The sequence below is a fragment of the Trachymyrmex cornetzi genome, unplaced genomic scaffold (assembly GCF_001594075.2).
Source record: "Trachymyrmex cornetzi isolate Tcor2-1 unplaced genomic scaffold, Tcor1.1 scaffold335, whole genome shotgun sequence".
Taxonomy (NCBI): Eukaryota; Metazoa; Arthropoda; class Insecta; order Hymenoptera; family Formicidae; genus Trachymyrmex; species Trachymyrmex cornetzi.
This window is the reverse complement of record NW_017298058.1, coordinates 598,292-620,618: the sequence shown is the minus strand read 5'-3', so window position 1 is coordinate 620,618 and position 22,327 is coordinate 598,292. Positions and strand designations below refer to the sequence as shown.

At 34.0% G+C, this 22,327-nt stretch overlaps 3 protein-coding genes across 3 annotated transcripts in view; 2 read left to right on the top strand and 1 right to left on the bottom strand.

Annotated features, from left to right (window-relative positions):
* Window positions 1-866: 866 nt before the first annotated feature.
* On the top strand, window positions 867-3,601 carry LOC108763036 (F-box only protein 9). The gene is made up of 7 exons (XM_018510326.1): window positions 867-1,080; window positions 1,714-1,932; window positions 2,005-2,316; window positions 2,433-2,596; window positions 2,654-2,845; window positions 2,951-3,185; window positions 3,269-3,601. Exons 1-7 carry the CDS (start codon window positions 1,078-1,080, stop codon window positions 3,485-3,487), a joined length of 1,344 nt encoding a protein of 447 aa, XP_018365828.1. The 5' UTR covers window positions 867-1,077; the 3' UTR covers window positions 3,488-3,601.
* A 2,364-nt stretch (window positions 3,602-5,965) lies between these two features.
* LOC108763042 (progestin and adipoQ receptor family member 4) lies at window positions 5,966-9,464 on the bottom strand. Its single transcript, XM_018510337.1, has 5 exons — window positions 9,287-9,464; window positions 7,129-7,353; window positions 6,530-6,633; window positions 6,320-6,457; window positions 5,966-6,242 (listed from the first exon to the last, which is right to left on the bottom strand). The coding sequence occupies exons 1-5, from the start codon at window positions 9,462-9,464 to the stop codon at window positions 6,015-6,017; spliced, it is 873 nt and encodes a 290-aa protein (XP_018365839.1). The 3' UTR covers window positions 5,966-6,014.
* A 1,729-nt stretch (window positions 9,465-11,193) lies between these two features.
* LOC108763016 (uncharacterized) overlaps window positions 11,194-22,327 on the top strand; it is a 13,117-nt gene continuing 1,983 nt past the window's right edge. The window contains exons 1-4 of the mRNA XM_018510302.1: window positions 11,194-11,387; window positions 11,498-11,684; window positions 13,793-13,903; window positions 21,816-21,949. Coding sequence (XP_018365804.1) covers window positions 11,538-11,684; window positions 13,793-13,903; window positions 21,816-21,949 — 392 coding nt within the window. The 5' untranslated portion in view covers window positions 11,194-11,387; window positions 11,498-11,537. The remainder of the gene's footprint in view (window positions 11,388-11,497; window positions 11,685-13,792; window positions 13,904-21,815; window positions 21,950-22,327) is intronic.

Genomic DNA, 22,327 nt, shown 5'->3' with positions numbered 1-22,327 from the left:
TTTAGGTAGACATATATTTTGATCTTGTTTTATTTTTATGTTTAATGTCAACTGTATTATATTTACATTAAATTTTGTTTGATTTGGATCGTTCTATTCTTATTGTTATTTCTTTTATTTAAATCTGCTGAGCCATTCTTTATTATGTATTTTTATAAGATTTTATTAAAAATTATAGAATAAGAAATTTTAGAATCTTTTAGAATTCACATATATATGAAGACTTTTAGAAAAAAGTATGTAAACTTATTCAGCACTTCTGAAAAGTGTTCCAAAAGTTGTATAAAAAATTTGAAAAATTTTTTAAAAATTATAATATTATTAAAAAATTCTAAAAAATTGTAAGATTTACAAATTACAACAATTCTGAAGAATTAAATGAAAGGTTCTGAGAAAAATTTTCATTAGAATATGTATTGTTTTGGATAAAGATTTGGACTAATAAAGATTCTTTTGAAAAAAATGTACATTTTCTAAAAATGTATATAACCAAATTTTTTTTGATTCAATACATACTTAGAAAATTAAATATATTTAAATAAAAAAGAATTATAAAAATTACAAAAGAAATCTTCTAGACGTCCACTTGCTGAAGTTAAAATTCATTAATGTCCATTTCCATCAACAGATTAATCTCGACTTAACAACTTACTATTTATCTTTTCCTAGTTCTGATAATTAGAAAAGTGATAGAGAGTAAATAGCGAGATAAAATTAATCTACATTGTGTGGCAACAACAGATACAAAGTAGATTTTAGAATTCAGCGAATGTCATTTTTATGATAAACTTTTGCTACGAGTGCAATGATTAATTATGAATTGCAGCGGTATGTACATACTTATGACCCATATGACACAAGGGCAATTATGTACATGTCGAAGTCGAAGCCGCATCGAACGGTACGCACGTCGGTCGCGCAACGACCTTCGCCTTCCTCGATGAGAAACGCAGAAAGGCGAGAACCATGGCGGCGGTACTATTGGCGAAATTGTGCTTTCGCTGTGTCGTGCGCTTTTCCGACCGAGAGTACATGCGCTGAGGGAAGAAAGCCGTCGAGATTGAATAGGAAGAAAAAATGGTACGTGAGAACGTAATTGTCCGTCACTGTCGTCGCGAGGCAGGCACGTAATCGAATGCCGGAGTAATTGGTGGCGGGCTAACCTCTGACCGGACAGCCGATACCATTCCGCAATATGTTGCGTCATTTCGTCGAATGAGTCTCTTCGAAATCAAGTTGATTGACCACGCTGTTTACAAATTTCTTAATTTAGTACTAGAACATATAATTAGCTTTCGAATTTTTTTACCTTTTATTTTAAGAATTGATCTTTTCTTATGAAACCTTCATGTCGCATTTCTTATAATTACATGTACTGATTACATTTGCTTTTCATATCTTTCAAGAATTTATTTGTATACTATTAATTTTACGTAAATGTATCCTAGATTATTTTGGATAAATATGTAGATTAAAATTATTTTATATAGATGCAGATTTGTGTTTACTAATTCTCTCTCTGTGTGTTTAGAAAACATTTTATTATATAATACCTATAATATAATATGTACTGTTTGATGCTGTACTTAATAATATTTCAAACAGTTGACCTACATAAAGATTATGTTCTATAAGAGATCTTTATTAAATTTGTATTAATAAATTCATATAATTAAACACTTAGCATCTACTTATTACTTTATGCATTGACAGAACCACTGCAGTGAATCTAGCAATGATACGGATGAAGGCGATGATCAGGAGGCGTCTTCTTTGCAAGAAGGAACAAACATTGAGGATACCTTAACATCTTTCAGGGAACAATGGCAACGTGAGTTAACGATATCACCTAAGCGTGATACATCAAAGACGTATTCACCAAATCAGCCTAATATTGAGGTCGCAAATGATGAAGCTTCTATCGAAAGCAAGGTATAGTAATTATTGTCGAAATAAGTTTTGAACTTTTATAACGTTTCTTCAAAAATATATTTCTTGTTTCAGGCAAAGAATTTATTTCTTAAAGGTATTGAACACGAACAAAGCAGAAAGTTTTATGAGGCAATTCAGTTTTATAAGCGTGCGGTACAATTAGTTCCTGATATTGAAGTACGTTTGTATGAATCAACAAAAGCAAAAGCAAGAGACAGATTCGATGCTGATGATTGTTTTGATACACTAGACAATGATTTTTCAACTACCAATGACAGCGAAAATCATAATGAAGTTGATGAAGAAGAAACTGATTTATTTTTGAAGTTGTCTAAAATTGTAAACCGCAATCAATGTGTATGTTTCCCAAAATTCGAACAAAGTGTAAGTATATTATTTTTAACCTTTATGTTGTAATTTTAAATGTACGATGTATTTATCCAGGGTTGTAATTGAAATGTGCTACATTCTATATTCGACATTTTCTTTATGTATTTCAGACAACACATATCTCTGCATTACCTATGGAGATAGTGCTTTACATTCTGAGATGGGTTGTGTCTTCTGAACTGGATTTTCGATCGTTAGAAATGTTTTCAAGAGTATGCCGTGGATTTTATATATCTGCACGAGACACGGAGATCTGGCGACTTGCATGCGTTAGGTAAATATTGAAAGATAGCGTGATTATTGGTTGTTAAATTGGAATTGTTTTCAATAGGGTATGGGGTGTAAACTGTGGTACTTGCGAACCGAAATACAAATCATGGAGGGATATGTACTTGAAACGGCCTAGATTAAGATACAACGGATGTTATATCAATAAAACAAGTTACATACGCGATGGAGAAAATAATTTCCAAGACCGTTTTTACAGACCATGGCATCTCGTTGAATATTTCCGGTACCTGAGGTATATAAAAACATTATTGTAATATCTGCAAAGATTCAATTTTCTTGCTATCATGTTATGACATTCAAAGTGACAAATTTCTCACAATATTTTTCTTGCACTTAGATTTTTTCCCGAAGGAAGAGTTTTAATGTTGACATCGACTGAGGAAGCTCAAATCTGTGTAAATTCCTTACGAAATCGCATACCACGCAACCCATCAGTTCTAATTGGTCATTTTCGATTACATGATAATTATGTGACACTTGTGTTGAAAAGACAAGAAACTAAAGGAATCAATTTCTACAGAAGAAAGAAAAGAGAACCGGTGCATGATAGTGGCGAACAAACGTTTCATATCGTAAGTAATAAATATATCTGAATATTATTGAATATTATGTATCAAAAATCAGTTAATACATTTTCCCATACATGTAATCGTAGGAATTTGAGATACAGAATCATCATAGAAGAGTAAACTCGCAATTGAAATGGATCAGCTACAGTATTTTCACAAAATATAAAAATGGACAGGAAGCGAAGATTTGTCTAAAGGAACCATCTGTAAGGGAATTCAGGGCGTCACCGATTGGTGGTAGATATCCACCTCTTAAATTCAGCAGGGTAAAGAGTTACACTCAGGAGAGCGAAGTACCATTATAGTAATGAACTGACAACAAACAAATCATATGAATCATGAGAGTACAATTATCGAATTATTCTTACAGAAGAAAAATAGTGAATGTAGTGAATTCTCAGTATGTTATAAAACCGAAAACAAAGATGAATATGTAATTATAATTAAGTGTACTTTTCTTTGAATTATATTAAATACGTATACATATTTTTCAAGATATTTTATTTATCTTGTATCACGCATTGTATTCTATTATAACAGTTTCCTATTGTATATTATACAACCTGCAAATCACAACTATTCTTAAAGAATTAATTACGACGATAACACTTCCAATCATGAAAGTGGTGTAACTTATTTATACAGATCTAATATATTTATTTAAGCACTAGATTATAGTGCCTTACATCGCAATGAGTTGCATACTTCGGAACTTAACAAAGTATGTACTGAAGAATGTAATTACATAGTTTTGTTTATCAATTAATTATTGCTCAGCTATACTTAAGTTTAAAGTGTGTTAATTGAATAAAATTTATGTAAATTTTTTAAATTGTGTATATAATTTTGTATGATTATATATAATAAAAAATAGCAAGCACTGAAATATTGTATGATCTTATTTATGCAATGAGAATATAACGATGTACACTTGTGTGGTACAAAATACAACATATCAACTCTTGCGGGACATGTGAAATGTATGTTCATACTCTGTATTACTATTAATTGCTCTTTTTGCTACTAAATAATCTTTACATAAAATCGTAAATCTGTAACCGATTTTTATTGTATATCAATTCGCTATATATATATATTATAATATGAATTACTCATCTAAATTGAAATTTACATTTCTACTTTTCCTATTTCTGAATGGCGAAATAGAATTAGCTAACCTTTAGAATAATTTTATTATCGCGGTTCAGTATCACCTGAACAACGGATTATCTTACTATAGTGGAATTGAACCAGCATCCACTGATATATTGAAATAATTTCATCTCTGAATATATCATAAAGCGTAACTGATTTAAAGAAATGGACGTTCAGAATATGTATATTGTTGGATACCTCTGATCAAAGTCTACACAGTCCGAGAATTTTTAACTTTACTTAATAATTTTTCCGTATATTTAAGTCGTTTCTGAAATTGTGTTTCAAATATAGTCTGATACGATCACAAGTTTTTATCATTCCAATTCAAGAAATAAATCAATTAAAAAAATTTCATTAAAATATACCACCCGGACAGCACACAATATTTTTGTGGTCTTGGATTGCACAGATTATAAACATTTATTATAAATATTATGAAATATTTATTGTAAATGTTATTGTAAATGTTATTTTAAATGCTATGAAAATACTTAATGAGATATTATAATTCAGGTAAAAAATACTTGTTAGAAATATTTATATTTACCATAAATATTACATGAAATACTTAGTCTATATTTTAATAATATTTCAAATAAAGCTTTATATAAAATATGTATGTAATATTTATGCAACATTTAAAAAATTGAATATTAATAAATATTTATCATAAATATTCTGTGCTGTCTGGGCATGTTTTCGAATTCGAAAAATCAATTTATTCTTAATGTAATTAATTTAGTAAAATAACTGTAAATTTGAAACAGCTTTTAATTTTTTTCATTTCTGTACTCAACATGAATTATATATTATCTATGCTATTAAGAACGATTCGGCTTTCGAATACGGACCTGTGAAGACTGCCGCATTTTAAGTTGTTGCATCACATCGTATTGTGCTCGTATTGCTTTCCAGATCATCTTTAATACTTTCTCTCACTATATGTTAATAAAGTATATACAATTGACTCTAGTAAATTCCTAACTTCTTTCAATATAGACTTATATGTTCTTCAGGTAACCATATAAAGAATAAGCGAGTTGTAAGGAAAAGTGGCAAATATAATAATTTTGCGTAAAATTCATTCTTAATATTTGAATGTTTATCTTGTGTTTTTCTCTTTTACGAGAGAAAAAAATGTAGATTTTTTTATTTAATTGTCGGATTTCTTCAATAACAATAATTTAATCATAAAAGGTACAAAATAATATTAATGTTAAAAAAAAATTTAAGATAGAAAAAAATTTTAAATCTGTAAAATGTAAACAAATTACATCAGTATCTTTTAAACATATCTTCACTCAATAAGAAAGATTACACTCTTTTGATACAAAACTATATCAAAAGTGTTTGGAAAGAAATATTCCAATTATATTATCAAAAGTAAATTGTAAAATAAAATATTTACGTCTTTTAACAAAATAAACATTACTTCTTTCTCGCATCATACCCGTCAGTTTCCAATTTTACCTTGCTTATTTATATGTTTGCAGAAAAACTCCACAAATATCCCATTACTGTTAAGCATTCGATATGATAAGTAACCGTACGTACTTTGTACTCATGATTGTACCTAAACCGTCCCGCAATAATTACATAAATTAAATAACTCTGTATTATATAAACTCTGTGTAATATATTCTGCAGCAAGCCGTCGCGTTCTTCATGATTCAATCACAATTCTTCGCGATCCGAAGGAAGAGAACTTGTTTTATTGCACGTAGACGGATCGGACATCCAAGCGAGATCCTTTAAGGTTGCGGCATGCATAGAACATACCGCTAGGACGACCATTACATGCATCACATTATGGGAATTCAGCACTAAATCCAATCGGCCGGGAATCCATTTCTCTGGAATGCGAAGAGCGCCAATGGTTGCACCTATCACAGCTATGAGATCCTGGAATTTATTTCTACATCAGCATTATTTCTAATATTTAATACACGCGACTATCTGGAATCATATTCAAAATGCACCTGTAATATTATATGAATAAGAGCCTCGGGTGATCCGCCACCAATACCGAAACATCTCAACATCATGATCAACATTCTCATTAGGAAAGGAGGGGCAAAACATAAACGCCTTTCCCAGGGTGATTTAGCAGTCATTGCCTACAATCACATTAACGTTTAAATGTTTTACCGCTACGAAGCGTCGTTGAATCAGTTGCAAGCTAAAAATACCTTTAAAAGTCCCCATACACTAAGAGAGCAATAAATAAAAATGCAGCAATACCAGACATTATCCGCAAGGCAATGAACAGCGGCTGCCATCATCGGTATAGCTCCTGAAATATTCGTGCGTGAAATAGAGAAGCGTCTATTTGCTACTATACGAACTGTTCTCGTAGTCATTTTCTTATTTAAAACTTTCTTCTTTTGAAGTAGAAATCGATCAAAAAATAATTTGTAAGTTTCCATTTGAAATATGAAAAGTTATTTATAAAACAAAATCTTGCAAATTTGAACTCTAGTCATACATATATATCTGTTTTTTCAACACATTCGGAAAAGTTTTTATTAAAGCCTAATCTACAGGGTGTTCTTTGCTTCCTATTTCTTGCTTTTTACCTCAAACCTTTTTCCTTCTTTGTGACGGAATTGTCTTATCGACAATTGCGTGTCTTTTTACGTTTCTTGTCTCTTCCGAAGTCCATGAACTTTTATCTCGGGTAACAGAAAACGAAGAAATTGAGTAAGAGACAAAAAGGCAAGTAAAAAGTGATAAAAATCAAGAAACAAAAAACACATTGTATATTAGCCTTTACAAATAGATCACGCACCGAAACTCTGGCACAGCCAAATGCCAATCATGTCGACTTTCAGCAGTGTTCTGTAGAGAACTTCGTCGTAGTTTACGTTCATGAAGAGATGATATAGGAAGGATCCAATCCACGGACTAACAGCACCGATAAAATGGCACCAGGAAAGAACTCCCACGAGTGTCCCTTTTGTATTCCATGGAAGTAGATGTGGTACAGTCACCAACATGTACAGGATAGCAAATCCTATAAGCACACATGATCGCTCGTACAGGATGCTTTCGGGTAAATGTATTTTGGGATGAAGTTCTTTGTTAGAAAATTGATGATGTTAGAAAATTGATGATATATCTTGAGCTGCGAGAATCTATTTTTATAAACTCTTTGGTCTCCGAGAAGTTTAAGAATTATATCTTTTATAATTTCTAAAGAAAATGTTGATACACGGAGAGAATTTTTTCTTAGAATTTACCTTGAAAATATGACAGTCGTGAGACAACATTGTGTATTTCGAAGAATTTTAATATAAATCTCTCTCATTCATTAATAAAACTACAATAAAGTATAAAATAAGTTTGATCAATTTTACTGAAGTGCATGGTAAAAATCTTTAAAATATTGTATTGTACCACAATCACCATATTTTCAGGGTAAATTTTAAAAGAAAATTCTCTCCGTGTAATTTCCATTAAAGAAGTGTATTGTTCGTCAAGAGCAAACTTTATAATTTCTTAACAAGTCTCTTAATTTTTGAGTCATTTTCTACCTCAGAAGTAACTATCCGATTGTTATTATATTGATAATTAAGAACTGAGAAACGTTAACGGGAAAAATTGACAGGTGTAGAGGGATTCATAAGATAGTTCAATTTTCTGAAAAAACAATTTTAAGTATATTAATAAGTTTTCTTTCACCTACATGGGTAGTTCTGACCTACTAAGATTTTATTTCACGCACATGTGCACCAGTCGATACATGAGATTTATATACGAGATGATTCATCAAAAACAAAACATTTGAATGGCTCTCTTAGTTTCTCCTTTGAATGAAGGGAAAAAAATTAAGGATAATTCGTCTAATTTTAAGGAGCGACAGAAAGAAGAGCTGTCTAGTCTCGCTATAAAAGGATTGCGATTTCAAATGCGTTCGTAATGTTTTATCGTTCGCGGATGTTTAGAATGTATTTGATTGACATTCGGTGCGATTAGAAATTTATCAATGAATCAGCTTTAACAGAGAAGGAATATCATATGGGTTCGCTTTCATCGATCGTTCGTTACCCTGCAATGCGTCTTCGTTGAGCGCGATGTTTTCACGGAAGTTGACCTTGATAATATACACCTTGACTTTAAAGCCCTTAAGGGACTTAATCTACTTTTCCAGTTAATCCAATCACGGGAATGGCAAACCTTTTACGTGATATAACTGCGTATTCTTTGGTTGGAATACAGTCGATCGCGTGAAGAATAATGATAGCTACTATTTCAAGATTAAATTTTGTCTTGCGAAGTTTCACAGAATTTTGCACTTGATTTTATTTTATTTTGCAGCATGTCATCTCTCCTTCTCTCTCTTTCTTTTCATAAAAGTAGCGAAAAAGTTAAATTTAATTCAAATTTGGAATTAATCCAATTGGAATTAAGCCACATTTAAGAATCCACTATCAGATTTCTTATATATGATAAGATAATTCTTTATTATTTGTCTAAACATGTTATAAGAGAAAGAGAGAAAATCTCTTCTGAATACAAAAATTTTCCTCGCGTACTTTATCAACATTAAGCTCGTTAAGAAGTTCAACGAATAATGTCCCATTTTGGAGGCGAAAATTTTATTATCGCAATGAATAATTTTCTTTCATGTTTTTAAGCATCTAATTCCAAAGCGTTAACTTACTCCAGAATAAAAAATTCAAAACACTTGGAAAAACAAAAATAAAACTCTTTATATTATAATTACAACAGTTAATAAATTAAAATATCATCTTTCTTAAGATTTATGTAACTTTGGTATACAATCTATCAATCGCGCAGGCAACTCTGAAAGGATTCGCGTCACGCGACACAGGAAAAAATTGCAGGACGAAAATTGCACAGTACATTAAGAGACAAAAAAAAGCCTTTCATCGTTTTTTCATTCTAATCGCAAAGTGTGTAATCGCGACAGATTTCCGTCTCACCATGCGTCAGGATGTTGACGGTCTCATTGTGGATGTAGAAAAGGCTACCGAGGCACTGGCGGATGGTCATGAGCGGTCTGTAGCCGGTGAGGATGTGGGGATTAAATTGAAGGTGCCGCGGCATTTCGCTCCATCGCAGCAGCAGGACCTTGGCCGACGTCTCGGCGCCGTCGGGCATCCTCTTGTCGTCCTGACGCCGCGCTCCGTACGTGTCGGTGTCCTGGTGCGACGAGCCCGACACCGCCGCCGCATGGCGCGGTCGCTCGTCGTCCCGGAACAGCGTCGTGCAAAGGCGAACGCGCGGTGCCCGCTGCCTCGGGGAAGAGGGATCGGTCCGGCCAGCGGACGAGGCAGTATAACGAGATCGCCTCCGAGAGCCGTGCGCGAGCTCTCAACGGCGGCGACGTCGCCACTGCATCGTCGTGCGCGCCGCTGATACCCCCGTCCGCCCGCCCTCCTGCTCGCCAGCAGTGAGCAGCAGCCGTCATCCGCACGCGATTCGGCCTCTCTGACGGTTCCGTCGTCACGGCAACCGCATCGATCCCATCACTCGGACGGGGCGGTTAGGAGGAAACCTCATCGTGCGCGATCTCGCTGGATCTCGCAGCTCGATGTCGCGGATGCTCCTTATAGTTCCTATACCTGGCTTTCTTCACTAACCCAATGGGTCGTAACTATTTATGACTTGAACCGAAAGCTCAGTTACGTTTATTTCATACCCCGGACATCCTTCTCCCTTTTCCTTTGTTTTCGTACTAGTTTCTTGATGCTTATATAATATTTACAAGTAATAATGCGTGTCATGAAGCAGCTTGGAAAAATTTTTTATTGCTTGGTATTGTTTATTTATTTTAAAATATAATTTGATTTTAATCACAGTCGATTACATTTATTGTTATATTTATGCAATTAATGTATACAAATTATACATTTTTAATAAATAGAATTTTTTTTAGTTAACAAAGGACATGAATATGATTGTGCTTTAAACGGTATCAGAATTTTAAGCAGGACACATAGTTGGCGCACAGCTCCTGAATGTCCCATATAGAGCTTCCACGTGTGACCTATTGACACAATTTCGGTGGTTGGGTGTTTTTGAGTTAATATACTATGCTGGATATCCTTTCCTATTCCTACTGCTCAGGTTATACATTATGCAAAATATACATACTATTTCAAGCTTTATCGACTTGCATCGACGAACATTGCTTCGTCCTTGCAGTTGAATCATATAAAAACTATTGTGCTAGGAATAAAACAAATCGAAGGGAAACTTGAAGAACTGTATTTGTTATCAACGTGAATTTGCATTAAAAAAGTCTCAATAGAGATGGAAATCCTTTCCAAAGATGAAAGCAAGAGGTTTGAGTTGCATTGCTTTCAAAATATGGTATTAACTCTCAGAAGATGAAACATTATCGAAGAAGAAGAGAAACGTTAAAGAATCACACACAGACATTTTATCTATATGTAATGTTCATAGAACATCTTTTTATACCTTTTTAATACCACCCCATTGATATCTATTCTCTGCATCATACATTAAAAAAAATTTACCAAAGATCTGTTTTTTAATTCCTGGATTCTCTGAACTAAAACACACGGCAATAAATTGAAGCAAAACAAACGTATATTTGTTTCACTTCAATTTATTGCAACGTGTGCACCAATTCAGAGAGTGCAAGAATAAAAAACAGATATTAAATTTTAATACGTATTATTTTGAATATATAAATAATTATTTATTTACAATAAATATTTGATTAATGAAAAAATGATTAAAGTTAAATCAAATAAATAAATATTGTGTCAAATAAATATATATTTACATTTAGTAAATATCTATTTAGAACTATTCAAACAAATATTTATTAAAATTAATTTCTTTTTCAGTATAACTGAATACAATCAACCCGAATTTGCCAGCGAGAGTGCGCGCGAAAGTTGACCGTAGCTTGTTCTTGCGTGAAGCGCATCTTACGTCAGAGTCACTCAAAATCCGAAAAAGCGACAGGAACGTGACTTGGATCTTCGTCGGCGACTTGTCGCGGCCGCTGCCGTCGGGGACACGTTCTGGTCCGCAGATGCTTTTCGATCTGTAAGTCCACGTGATCTATTATAATTTTTCATAGCGAGATCATATAGCAATGCAGCATCTTATACGATAAACATCCCCTTGTTCCTCCCTCTCCCTCCCGGCGCATAAAGACTGTTTTAGGACTTGGGACGAGACTCGATACCCCAAACAATGGATACCAAAATTCCCGATGGGCCACCTGGTGTTGACCTTCACCCAACATCTAAATGTCCGCATGTCGTACTCGGGGTGAGTTCCACCGCGACGGCGCAAGCGCACCCCGATGACGGGGTGCACTACTTACAGCAAGTATTCCTGGTGAGTATCACGCGCGCGATTGTGATGTGTGCAAGTATCGCGCTGCGTTCCCTCCTTAGACTATCCCCGAGGAGTGTTCGTGACATGCCCCGTTGCTTAACAATTTGGACCGGTCGTGCCAGTCGGCCGTGTCTCGCTGTGCAGGTAGTCGGCGCACATCTGTCTATCCCTTTTGGCTTACGACGTCACATCTTCAGATTCATCCTCCTCCCTCCCAATTAAATCTCTTCTGCTACCGCACTATGGGGTTGTAATTTGAAAAGTAATGGTGATTAATTGAGAATTCAGTTAACTCAGATTGTCGATGTCAATCAATTGCAATCTCGTTTATTCTGACGTGCTGCTTACCTATGTTACGTTATGTTTTGGCGCAAGCCTAATGTGTCACGTGGTCTCGTTTGCGAGACGATCGAGCTGGCGCTCGTACTGATATCGACGTTCTGTCGACTGCATGAAGATTAACACCTTTGCGTAATCGCGCGTAATTCTTCCATGTACATAGCAGTAGAGACAAAATGTATCTTACAAATCGCATCTCCTGTAAAATACTTCTATTTTTCACTTGTTTGTTATTTATAATATAATCTGACAGTAAAGAGAACATGTAATTTATACGCATTTGCGCTAATATATATATATATGTATATATAGAGTAGTCCACTTAAATCGATCATCTGAAATGTCTCGCTTATTTTTGATAATATAAAAAAATGTTTCGAAAATGAAAGTGGAAGGGTTTCGAGAGGGACGTATTTTGGTTATGTTGTTTTTTTTTAGGTGTAGTCGCCAAAAAGATATCAAAGTTATCTCCACTTTTTAAAATGGAATTGTATAATTTTTTTTACACAATATGATTCCTCTAATTATTCTGCATATAAAAGTATTAAGTCAGTAATATCAAAAAATCAATAGTTGACGAGATTTTTACATTTTATTCTGGCACATATTGATATAAAATGTTAAATAACTCGTAAACTTACTTAAATTAACTTTTCAATAATTGTATCTTAATACTTTCATGAACAGAATAATGAGATGAATCAATTGATGGAAAGAAAATATAATCGCTTATTTAAAAAATTATCCATTTTTGGCATACATATATTTTTTTTAAGCAACTATGTGTTTTCTTTGCATCAACTGATTCATCTCATTATTCTGTTCATAAAAGTATTAAGGTACGATTATCAAAAAGTTAATAGTTTACGAGTTATTTAACATTTATGTCAATATGTGCCAGAATAAAGTGTAAAATATCTCGTCAACTATTAGTTTTTTTGATATCGCTACCTTAATACTTTTATATGCAGAACAATTAGAGGAATCATATTGTGTAAAAAAAAATCATATAATTCGATTTTAAAAAATATACTTAACCTTCATATCTTTTTGGCGCCTCTATCTAAAAAAAAAACAACATAATCAAAATACGTTCCTCTCGAAACCCTTCTACTTTCATTTAAAACATTTTTTTATATCATCAAAAATAAGCGAGATATTTCAGATGATCGATTTAAGTGGACCACCCTGTATATATATCTTTTTGTAAAATTCGTATGCTTTTAGTGGAATAACTATCTGATAATCCTGAATCCAATTTAGAGGTGTTTTTTTATTCCCGTTCTTTCTGGAGCGCATGATAGCGTGTGATAAGTTGAAGTGAAACAAATATACTTTGTTTCAACTTATCGCACCGTGTGTTCCAGTTAGGCAGCGCAAGAATAAAAAGATCTAAAGTCACACAGCATCTTTCATTTGTTGCAAAATGTAAACTTTAATCATAATATCAAAGTATTCCAGTGTAATGTATTAGATTTCTTCTTTTTAATTGAACTTCTTGCATCGTTTATTTTTTCTCTTTGTTTCTCTAACATGGAGAGAAAAAGAGGACAAATGAATCTACAAGAAGTACAGCTGAAAAGAACAGGTCTATAACAAAAGGTCCGTTTTTTTAGCTGAATTTCTTGCACGGTTTGTGCACTTTCTTTCTTTCCTGTCCATGTTGGAGAAAAAAAGAAAGAAAAAAACGAATCGCAAAGAGAAATTCAGATTTAAAAAAAGGCCTAAATACAGCGGTCTAATTCAATATAAACACTTCTTTGCTACAGAACACCTGCAGGGAACTATGGACAATCCCGGAAGGTGCGATCGCGACGACGGCAGCAAACTACTTTTCCAATGACCAGTCAAAGTACATCTCGTTTGGTGTAGTAACTCAGGTAAAAATGTACTATTGTAACAGCAAGTGTCTCTTGTGACTAGTTTTAAATCCGTGAGTGTAATATCGTGGCGAGAAATTAATAGCTGCGTTCAACAGAGAAAGCTCATTTTAGTGAACGCCTAGTGATTTTTTAATATGATTCTACAATTAGATCCAGCAAAGAACTAAAGGCAAGAAATTATATTAAAAAATCAGTTAGCGCTTAGTGATTTTTTAATATGATTGATTCTTGCCTTTAGTTCTTCAATGAATCTAATAGTGATTGGTTGCATTCACAGTATGCACATTCAAGTGCACATTAAAGCTCTCGTACTCAAATTGACATAAAAATATATGTTTAATATAAGGATAAAAACGGATTAAACCAGGAAATCTTCAGTATATTTTATTGCTATAAGTAAAATCCGTATTTTATAATTTAAACTATTTGCATCTTACTTTTACACAGATTAAATTACTGTACAACGGTTTTAATATGCACTAGTGCGTCCAACCAAAACTTCGCTATAAGTATAGGAAAACCAACCATAAAGAATTACTCTGAACGCTCCCTAATCAATTTTATCAGCTTAACGCAGCTATACTCTTACGCAACATTGCGTAAAAGAATGGCTGCTTGTACGAAATGTCGTTTCGTTATCTCCAGTTTTTTTCCAAATCGTAGTATTGCGCCATCCCGTTAAAATACTATCATTATGTATCTCTCGGGACGATTTTCGCGCATTTTTTTGTAATTCAAATTTACATGTAGTTCGTCGAATGATCATTGTTGAATTGTGCGGGGAACGCTGACAACGAAAATGATAACAATACTGCTTTCGTTCAAACGATACTCGCGGTGTGGTGCCACCTACGAATCATCCATCCCGTCAGTGATCTGGTTTCATTCGTTTCTATATGTTTGTTGTCCAGTACCATATATATATTCATATATGGCCTATCTATTTGTCGAAATATCCTTCTTTTGCTCGCAGTTCTTCGCCAAAGTCGATTATGATCTGGCACATGATAGAGCAACTGCTGTACAAAGGCTTTATGTGGATATCTAAGAATGTATGGAGACAGGTACGCAAAAAATTTCCGTGGTGTATAAAACTGTGTGCGATGCTCGATTAAGGACTTATCTAGATAAACGTACATAGCCGTATAAACGTACGTATAAAGAAAATTATCCAATTGCATTTTTTCTGCGTCTTTACGACAGAAATGTAACTGGATAATTTTCTTTATGCATATATTATAGTTATGCAGTTATACAAGCTTGTTTAGACCTTAATAGCAATTTATTAGCGATACCTTGGTTAAACGTTGGGACATATTGGGCCAATATTTGGTCATACATTGTGCTAATAATTGTGCTACTAGAGGAGAGACCTTAAACCCCAGCAAACAAGCTGACGATGGCTGTATTCCAAAATTGATTGCTGATACTGAAAATCTTGTGTACGTAACGCAAACTAAAGATTTTCAGCGTTGGCAGTAAATTTGAAACACAACCGTCATTTAAACGTTAACATAACAGTTAAATAACATTAGTTTGTTTATTAGGACATAACGTACGTTTGCTCAACATTTTTGCTTGATATTTATTTATAATTATTCCACGCGAGTGAATTAGGTTTTGAAAGTTCTTAATTAAACATCCTCAAATATATGTTTACCCGCATTCGCCGATAAATTTTCTTCTACTTAATTTTAAGATTCATGAAATTCGTTTCTAATCTCTACTTATCATTATGACTAATAATGTTATCTACGGTAGATAGTGGACGTTACATAAATAATTCTTCGAATAAAAGTATAGGTATTTGACTATATACTCCACACAGAGCATTTGAATTCCTTACTGTTTTTCTAATGATTTTTCCAAAAGATTTAATTCTTCTCTAAATGGAAATATGAATGTGTGAAGGCCATGTTTATTAATGATGCCTACACGCGGCAACGTTTAAAAACTATTCAGAAAAATGTACATATTTTAATTAATATGATAAATGCATTACTATCAAGAATTTTATTCCAACATGCTACGATCGATCGAAATAATCCGTACGATAATACGTAACTGGCGTACGCAGATGAAACTTTTTCTATCAAATCAGAAGTTCCGGTATTCTGAAATACTTTGATTTCGTGCGCATTCGCTTCACTTCGTGTGTCATCGACTACTTGCAGGGATGGACAAATTTTTAGGGGTTATTTAATGGCAGATAATCGGAGCATTGAACAAAGAGGCCGCGAAGTTAAAAACAAATTAAGGAAATTAACAATTATTTTTATGTGAGAATTGATTTTACATTGATAAAAAATAAGCTTGTTTATAATCATCAAAACGTATAAATTCGCGTGATGTTTTAGAAAAATCCATATGCAATTGTTTTTATCGTTCTTTATTTTACTTTTAATTTGACTAAAAATTTTTATGCTGTTACTAGAATTTTTGGGAAAACGATTTTTTGTGTATCACAAAATTATCTTACATCTTATAAACTTTGATATTCTACTAATTCTAGATTTTTTTTTAATATATCGACAAACTATAAATTGTAGTTTCTTATAAGTAAATCTATTAACGTATAAAGTTGCAATGCCGTTGGTAGTCGAATATTATTAGACACATGATGTAAGAATACAATAGGTGATTTATTACGCATAACGACGATCGAATATAATTTTGAAGCGAATTTCTTATTGATAAATTTCTAACAGTGGTTCTATATTAGCTTTTGTAACATTTTGGCAGTGTTGGAACGTATCTAGGTAAAAGTCTCAAGATACGGTATCTAGATACTTCAGCTGTACCTAGATTCTTATTAACGCATTTAAGCAACACTGCATTTTGAGCTAATTTTCTGATTGGTTATCGACTGCACGAAACACCTTTATTCTTACATCATAATTGGGCAGTTCATCGTATTGTCGAATTTCGGATAACGATGTAAAAGCTGTGTGAGGCCTCACGAAGGGCCAAGGTGCCAATAGAGCCGTCCCTGGCTCCCCGACAATCGCCGAGTGATGCCGAAGAGGTCTCGCCAATCGCATTGATCCAAAGTCCCACGTCGTTGTCACACAACACTGTCGTACGTCGCACACTGTCGGTGCTCTTTGGCATTCTTGTGTTTAGTGGGTTCAATTCTGGGACCAAGCGAGCCTATTCTGCCTATCCGACGTAAGTCCGCACTCCATAACGTAACCCGCATCCAGCTCGTGACGTGACTAACGAATCTGCGTGTGTTATCCGGCTGGGATCTGTACGTGTATGCTGCATCACGCTTTGGTGCACCTCTCTCTGTAATTCCAAGATGGCCGCCGATGCTTGGAAGGTGTCCCCCCTTATGGTGTATCGTCTGCGTCCTCTTTTACGCATCCCTCGCACACGCTTTCCATTTCATTTGCTTCGATAACCGCCTCTCATCCGATTGACGAAGGGCCACGCGCGTCGCTCCGTCTCGCGACGCGTCGCCGCGCGCGATTCCTTCGATTCCGAATCTCGCGATCGCCATCGATGGCGCCCAAGATGCCTCCTCGAGGCGTGATGCGCCATCATCGATCCTCGACGGCGAAGCCACGCGCGCGCCTATGTTCACGGCACTAACATCATTTTTTCCACCGCACCGCCGTTCATCGCACGCTTTCGCGTCGTCTCTTTCGCCGCGATTCACGCGATTTCCAGCCGCGTACGCGTCGTTTTGGCGGGATCATGTCTGGAGGGTCACGAATACGCACGCGATTCGAGTAGGTGTGACGCAACACGAAAAATGCACGACTCTTTCGAGAGAGAGAGAGAAAAAAAAAAGAGACCTCGCTCGTTCCGTTGTCCTTAAATATCCGACGCTGGTCTTTTCGACGGGTTCTTTTTTTTTTACCTTTCTTCTCTACTTCCCCTCTCCCCCTCTCCCTTTTTTTCCCCCCCCCCCCCTCCTCGCGGAGTGGGCTAATCTGTACGGTGTCTGTGACGCTCTCACGAATGCGATTGCCCACGTTTTGCAGAATTTTTTGAGCCGATGTCCACGTGGTTGTCGAAAAACAGTGTCATACCGCAAGCGTCATCCACACGCTCCTGGATATCGGCCGTCATCGAATTCATTTGGGATCAAGTGAGCCTGTTCCGCTTTACCAACGTAAGTACACGCAGTATGGCCCCGGTGTAAGACTCCGGGTACGGAGTTCCCTCCGGTGACTCTATTCGGCGCCCGTATCACGTGAATCTGCCACGTATCGTTCTCGGTCTTCGACTCCGAAATACTCGCGCTGTCGTTGCTCCGCCACCCGTTCGATTCGCGTTTGTCGACCTTATCGGTTATACCTGCCTTCTCATCTTGTCGCACCTCATTTTTCATAAATTTGTAATCGCACGCATGATGGTCTGGCTCGGTTACATCAACGGTGTGGGACTAACCCATTTTCTAGACTAGAATATTTTGGATTAATACTGTGTATCCATAGTGCTTTTCATTTTCATACTGATTGTGAGTCTAAAGTTATGCGGGTATTTTATACTCCAATAATAATGTCATTACTTGATTATTTTGGTGACGAAGTTATCGCATAACGATAAATTAATACAGGTTTATAACTCACTTTTAATGTGAGTTATACCTGTTTTCATTAATGTAGATTAATTTTAAGGTCTGTTTTCTAGTTGTAGTTGAATTAGTATATACTTTTAGAACTTAAAGTGAATAGACATGTTTTTATGATATTTGGTGGAAGCGAGAAAGAAAATTTTAGTGCAGTTTAATGCAGGAATAAAAAAACAGACCTTTAATCTTCAACTTACTCTTTAATTATTTCTAAAGCTGACTTTTCATGCGCAGTGTGTTGTGGCAGCAAAATGTTATCATTGCTTAAACATTTTTTGTGTGTTAATGCATTTCCAATCACTTCTTGAAAATATGGATCAGATAACATTTTGCTGCCGCAGCGTAATATGCATGAAAAGTTAGCTTTAGAGTTAGAAAAAGATGGAAAGTAAAGGATTATTTATACTAGCTGTAATTTGTTACTTAATGCCGTAATCTGTAAGAATTGACTACGTTTACACGTCACTCTTAATCGAGTTTAATAACATCTGTAATTACGAAACTCACCAATTATAGCTATTGGTAAGTTTCATAACTACAGATTTAGTCATTCTATTCTTGTAAAGAATGGAATGACTATGATTTGCCACTTTCATAACTGCAGATGTTATTAAACCCGATTAAGAGTGTCATGTAAATGTAGTCATTGACTAATCGTAGCTGGTTATTCCTCTCATTCAACTGTAATTAAGCCAGTTCTTACAGATTACAGCATAAGTTATCAAATTACAGCCAGTATAAATGATCTTTAAGTCGAACCGAGATTAAAATTAATCTACGTTGGTGGAAATGAGCATTAACTAGACTCAGTAAAGCACACAGTTTCGAGTTTGTACAGATAGTAAGTAAAAACTCAGTTGAATCTCACATGTCAGAATGAAAAGGAACATGCATTCGTACTGACGTATGACGTTATAGATCTGAGTTTTTTTATGTAAGTGGAAAACAACTTATATAAAGCCCATATCAAACTAGAGATTGAAATTGGATTTCAATTTAACCAATCAGAAGAAAAAAAACAATATCAAGTTTTGTAAACTTTGTTTTGATCTGTCAAATTCCAATTCAATCTCAATTTCAAGTCTAATCCGGGTTTAACACGCAGCGTGTTTGTTTTGAAGGTCCGAACATACTAGGCCTGTTCTCTTTGGCTGAACTTTTGCATCAGCTTATCTTTTTTCCTCTTCTTTCCTCCTGGAGAGAAAAGGAAGAAAGATGAACCGGTGCAAAAGTTCAGCCAAAAAGAACAGGCCTATTGAGTGTTTTCCATTTGGTGACACTAGTCGACGCAAACATTATTCTTTCTTGGTATTTCAGTGAGTAATAAAGATATAGCGACACTTAATGTTAATTTACGATCAAATGGAAAGAACCCAATTAAAAGCTCAGGCAATAAGATCAAAGAATGAACACAGGCATTAGATTTTAACCTATCAGAAACCGTGTATGAATGTAAAGAAATTTCTGGTAGTGTTCTAGTTTGATATACTGCCTGTATTTTTTTATTTTCTGTTCTTTTTTATTGCCTGTGATAATCATTATGTCTGGGCCTTTAGTGTTAATATGTGATTATTCCTTTAAGTATGTTAGAACTGTAAATATTTTGAAGGAATTATTTTGTTTTTAAAAGGATTTCTCTAATAATTATGGATTTATCCACATTTTACATCCTTTACATTAAGGTAACTCCGGTATATACGCCGCACCTATCAAAAACTTAATTTATTAAGTATTATTTACTATGTTTAAAATAAACGAACTATATCAGTAAAAACTTTGTACTGTCTACTACTATGAAAAAAATATTAGAAATCTGAAATATTTAGTTTTCGTATTAAAAAATAAACTTTTTGAAATCTTGCATTTTTGCTATATATAAATAATGGGTGGGATATATGGCAAAAATGCAAGGGTTTCAACAAACTAAACAAAGAATACGAAAGCAAAGCACTTATATTTTGCTCTATACAACATGCTTTACTATTCCTCTACACGTATGTATCACGAAATAATCACTAGGTCTTTTACATGTCTTACAGTAATCGTTTTATGTAGATTATAATTTATGATGATGCTACTTGTTACACACACAGTGACAAATCGATTCAACTCACAATAATTTCATTAATATTAACAGTAAGAAGCTAAAAAATTATAACTCAATACTAATATAACATAAAGGCATGTAACAGAGTAATTGCGAGAAAATTACCCCTACTCCTTCTATTTTTTCTGACTTCCGTGGCGTAAATCCCAGCGCGGCGTATATACCGGAGTTACCCTATATGTTTTTCTCGCAAAATTTAAATATATCTTTTATTGTTTCTATTAATGAAAGAAATAATTATCTACTAATATAAGCTTGATATATATTGTATGATAATAAAACAGTAATTTACAAAAATAAGAATCAATAAAATAAGAAATTAAGATTAGCGTTAGAAATTGATAATGTTCATAAATTGAATTACGTTTGCCTTAAATGTCTGGATTAATAAGCGTGATTAATGAGAGATTATTTATTAGAGTTTTTTTCTTTCAGATTTATATTATTTTATGAACCTATATAAGCAGGAAATGAAATAAATTAACGCAATAAACGTTACCAGACGCAACTGTTTTCTTTGGATAATAAAAGGACAGAATCGATCTTTTCTTCTTTGTACGATATATGCTTCTCATATTTTCTGCTTAAAATGGAGCGAATGTAAAGAAGCTCTAAGAGAGTATAGAAAGTGCCATATAAATAATGCGAACAGACTTTACGACAACTGGCGACGTTAAATCACAACATGCATCTTGCTTGTGCTATCGCTGTCGCCTATTTTTCTATCTCCGCCTAGCTTGGGCTTTGACCTCTTATTTTGCTTCTCTTCATAGAGGGTCTTCAGTGAAGAGTAAAAATAATCCTCATCGAATATACACTATTTAGATCATCTATCTAAAGTTAAACATCCTAATACTTATATCTATAAATCCTTTGCATTATGCAGGATTTTATGCAGAAAATAAACGTTACATGTATTTTATATATATATTAACTATTTACACAGTAATACATTGATGCTTCTTTCTAATTTAAACTTTTATTTTTATTTTATTTTTAACATTAAATACTTAATCTGGCTTTCCGACACTCGACAGATCTTGAAGTTAAAAAAAGATCTGTTAAAAAATCTTTAATTATATATTTTAATTATAAATATAAAATTATATAATATATAATATCAAAATATAAAATGTTTTAAAAAAATATATAGTAATAATAGAACATATGATTTCTTTTCGTACAGATTATAAGTAAAAAATATCCGGTTTGTATTACAGATGCCACGAAGCAGAAGGCGTCACCGGTCTCGTAGCCATTCGAGAACACGTTCACATTCTGTAGGCTCCCCACAATATGAGCATAAACGCAGACGTATCGATTATGAGAGTCCACAGAGCAAAGGAACCTATAGGTAAGTTTTAATCCTTGAATAGAATGTATTCTTTCATTATCTTCGACAACATATGATTCAATACATTTTTTGCTAACATCCGTTTCGTAATAAGAATTTACATACAAATAATTTTTGATTTATATGCAAATTTAATCTGTGTCGTTCTAATTACTTAATCCATATTCCATATCGTTCTTATGGTAAACACCATGAAGATATATTCAAGAAATATTTATTAATAATTCAAGATTAGTTAATTAAATAATTAAAATTAAAATGTGATTAAAAGAGATGAGCTTTTGTCATAAAAATGCTAGTCAAAGTGTATTTTAACAGAAAATTTTTAATTACGTATAAAAATAATTATACTTTATAACGATCTCGTAAAAAAAAAAA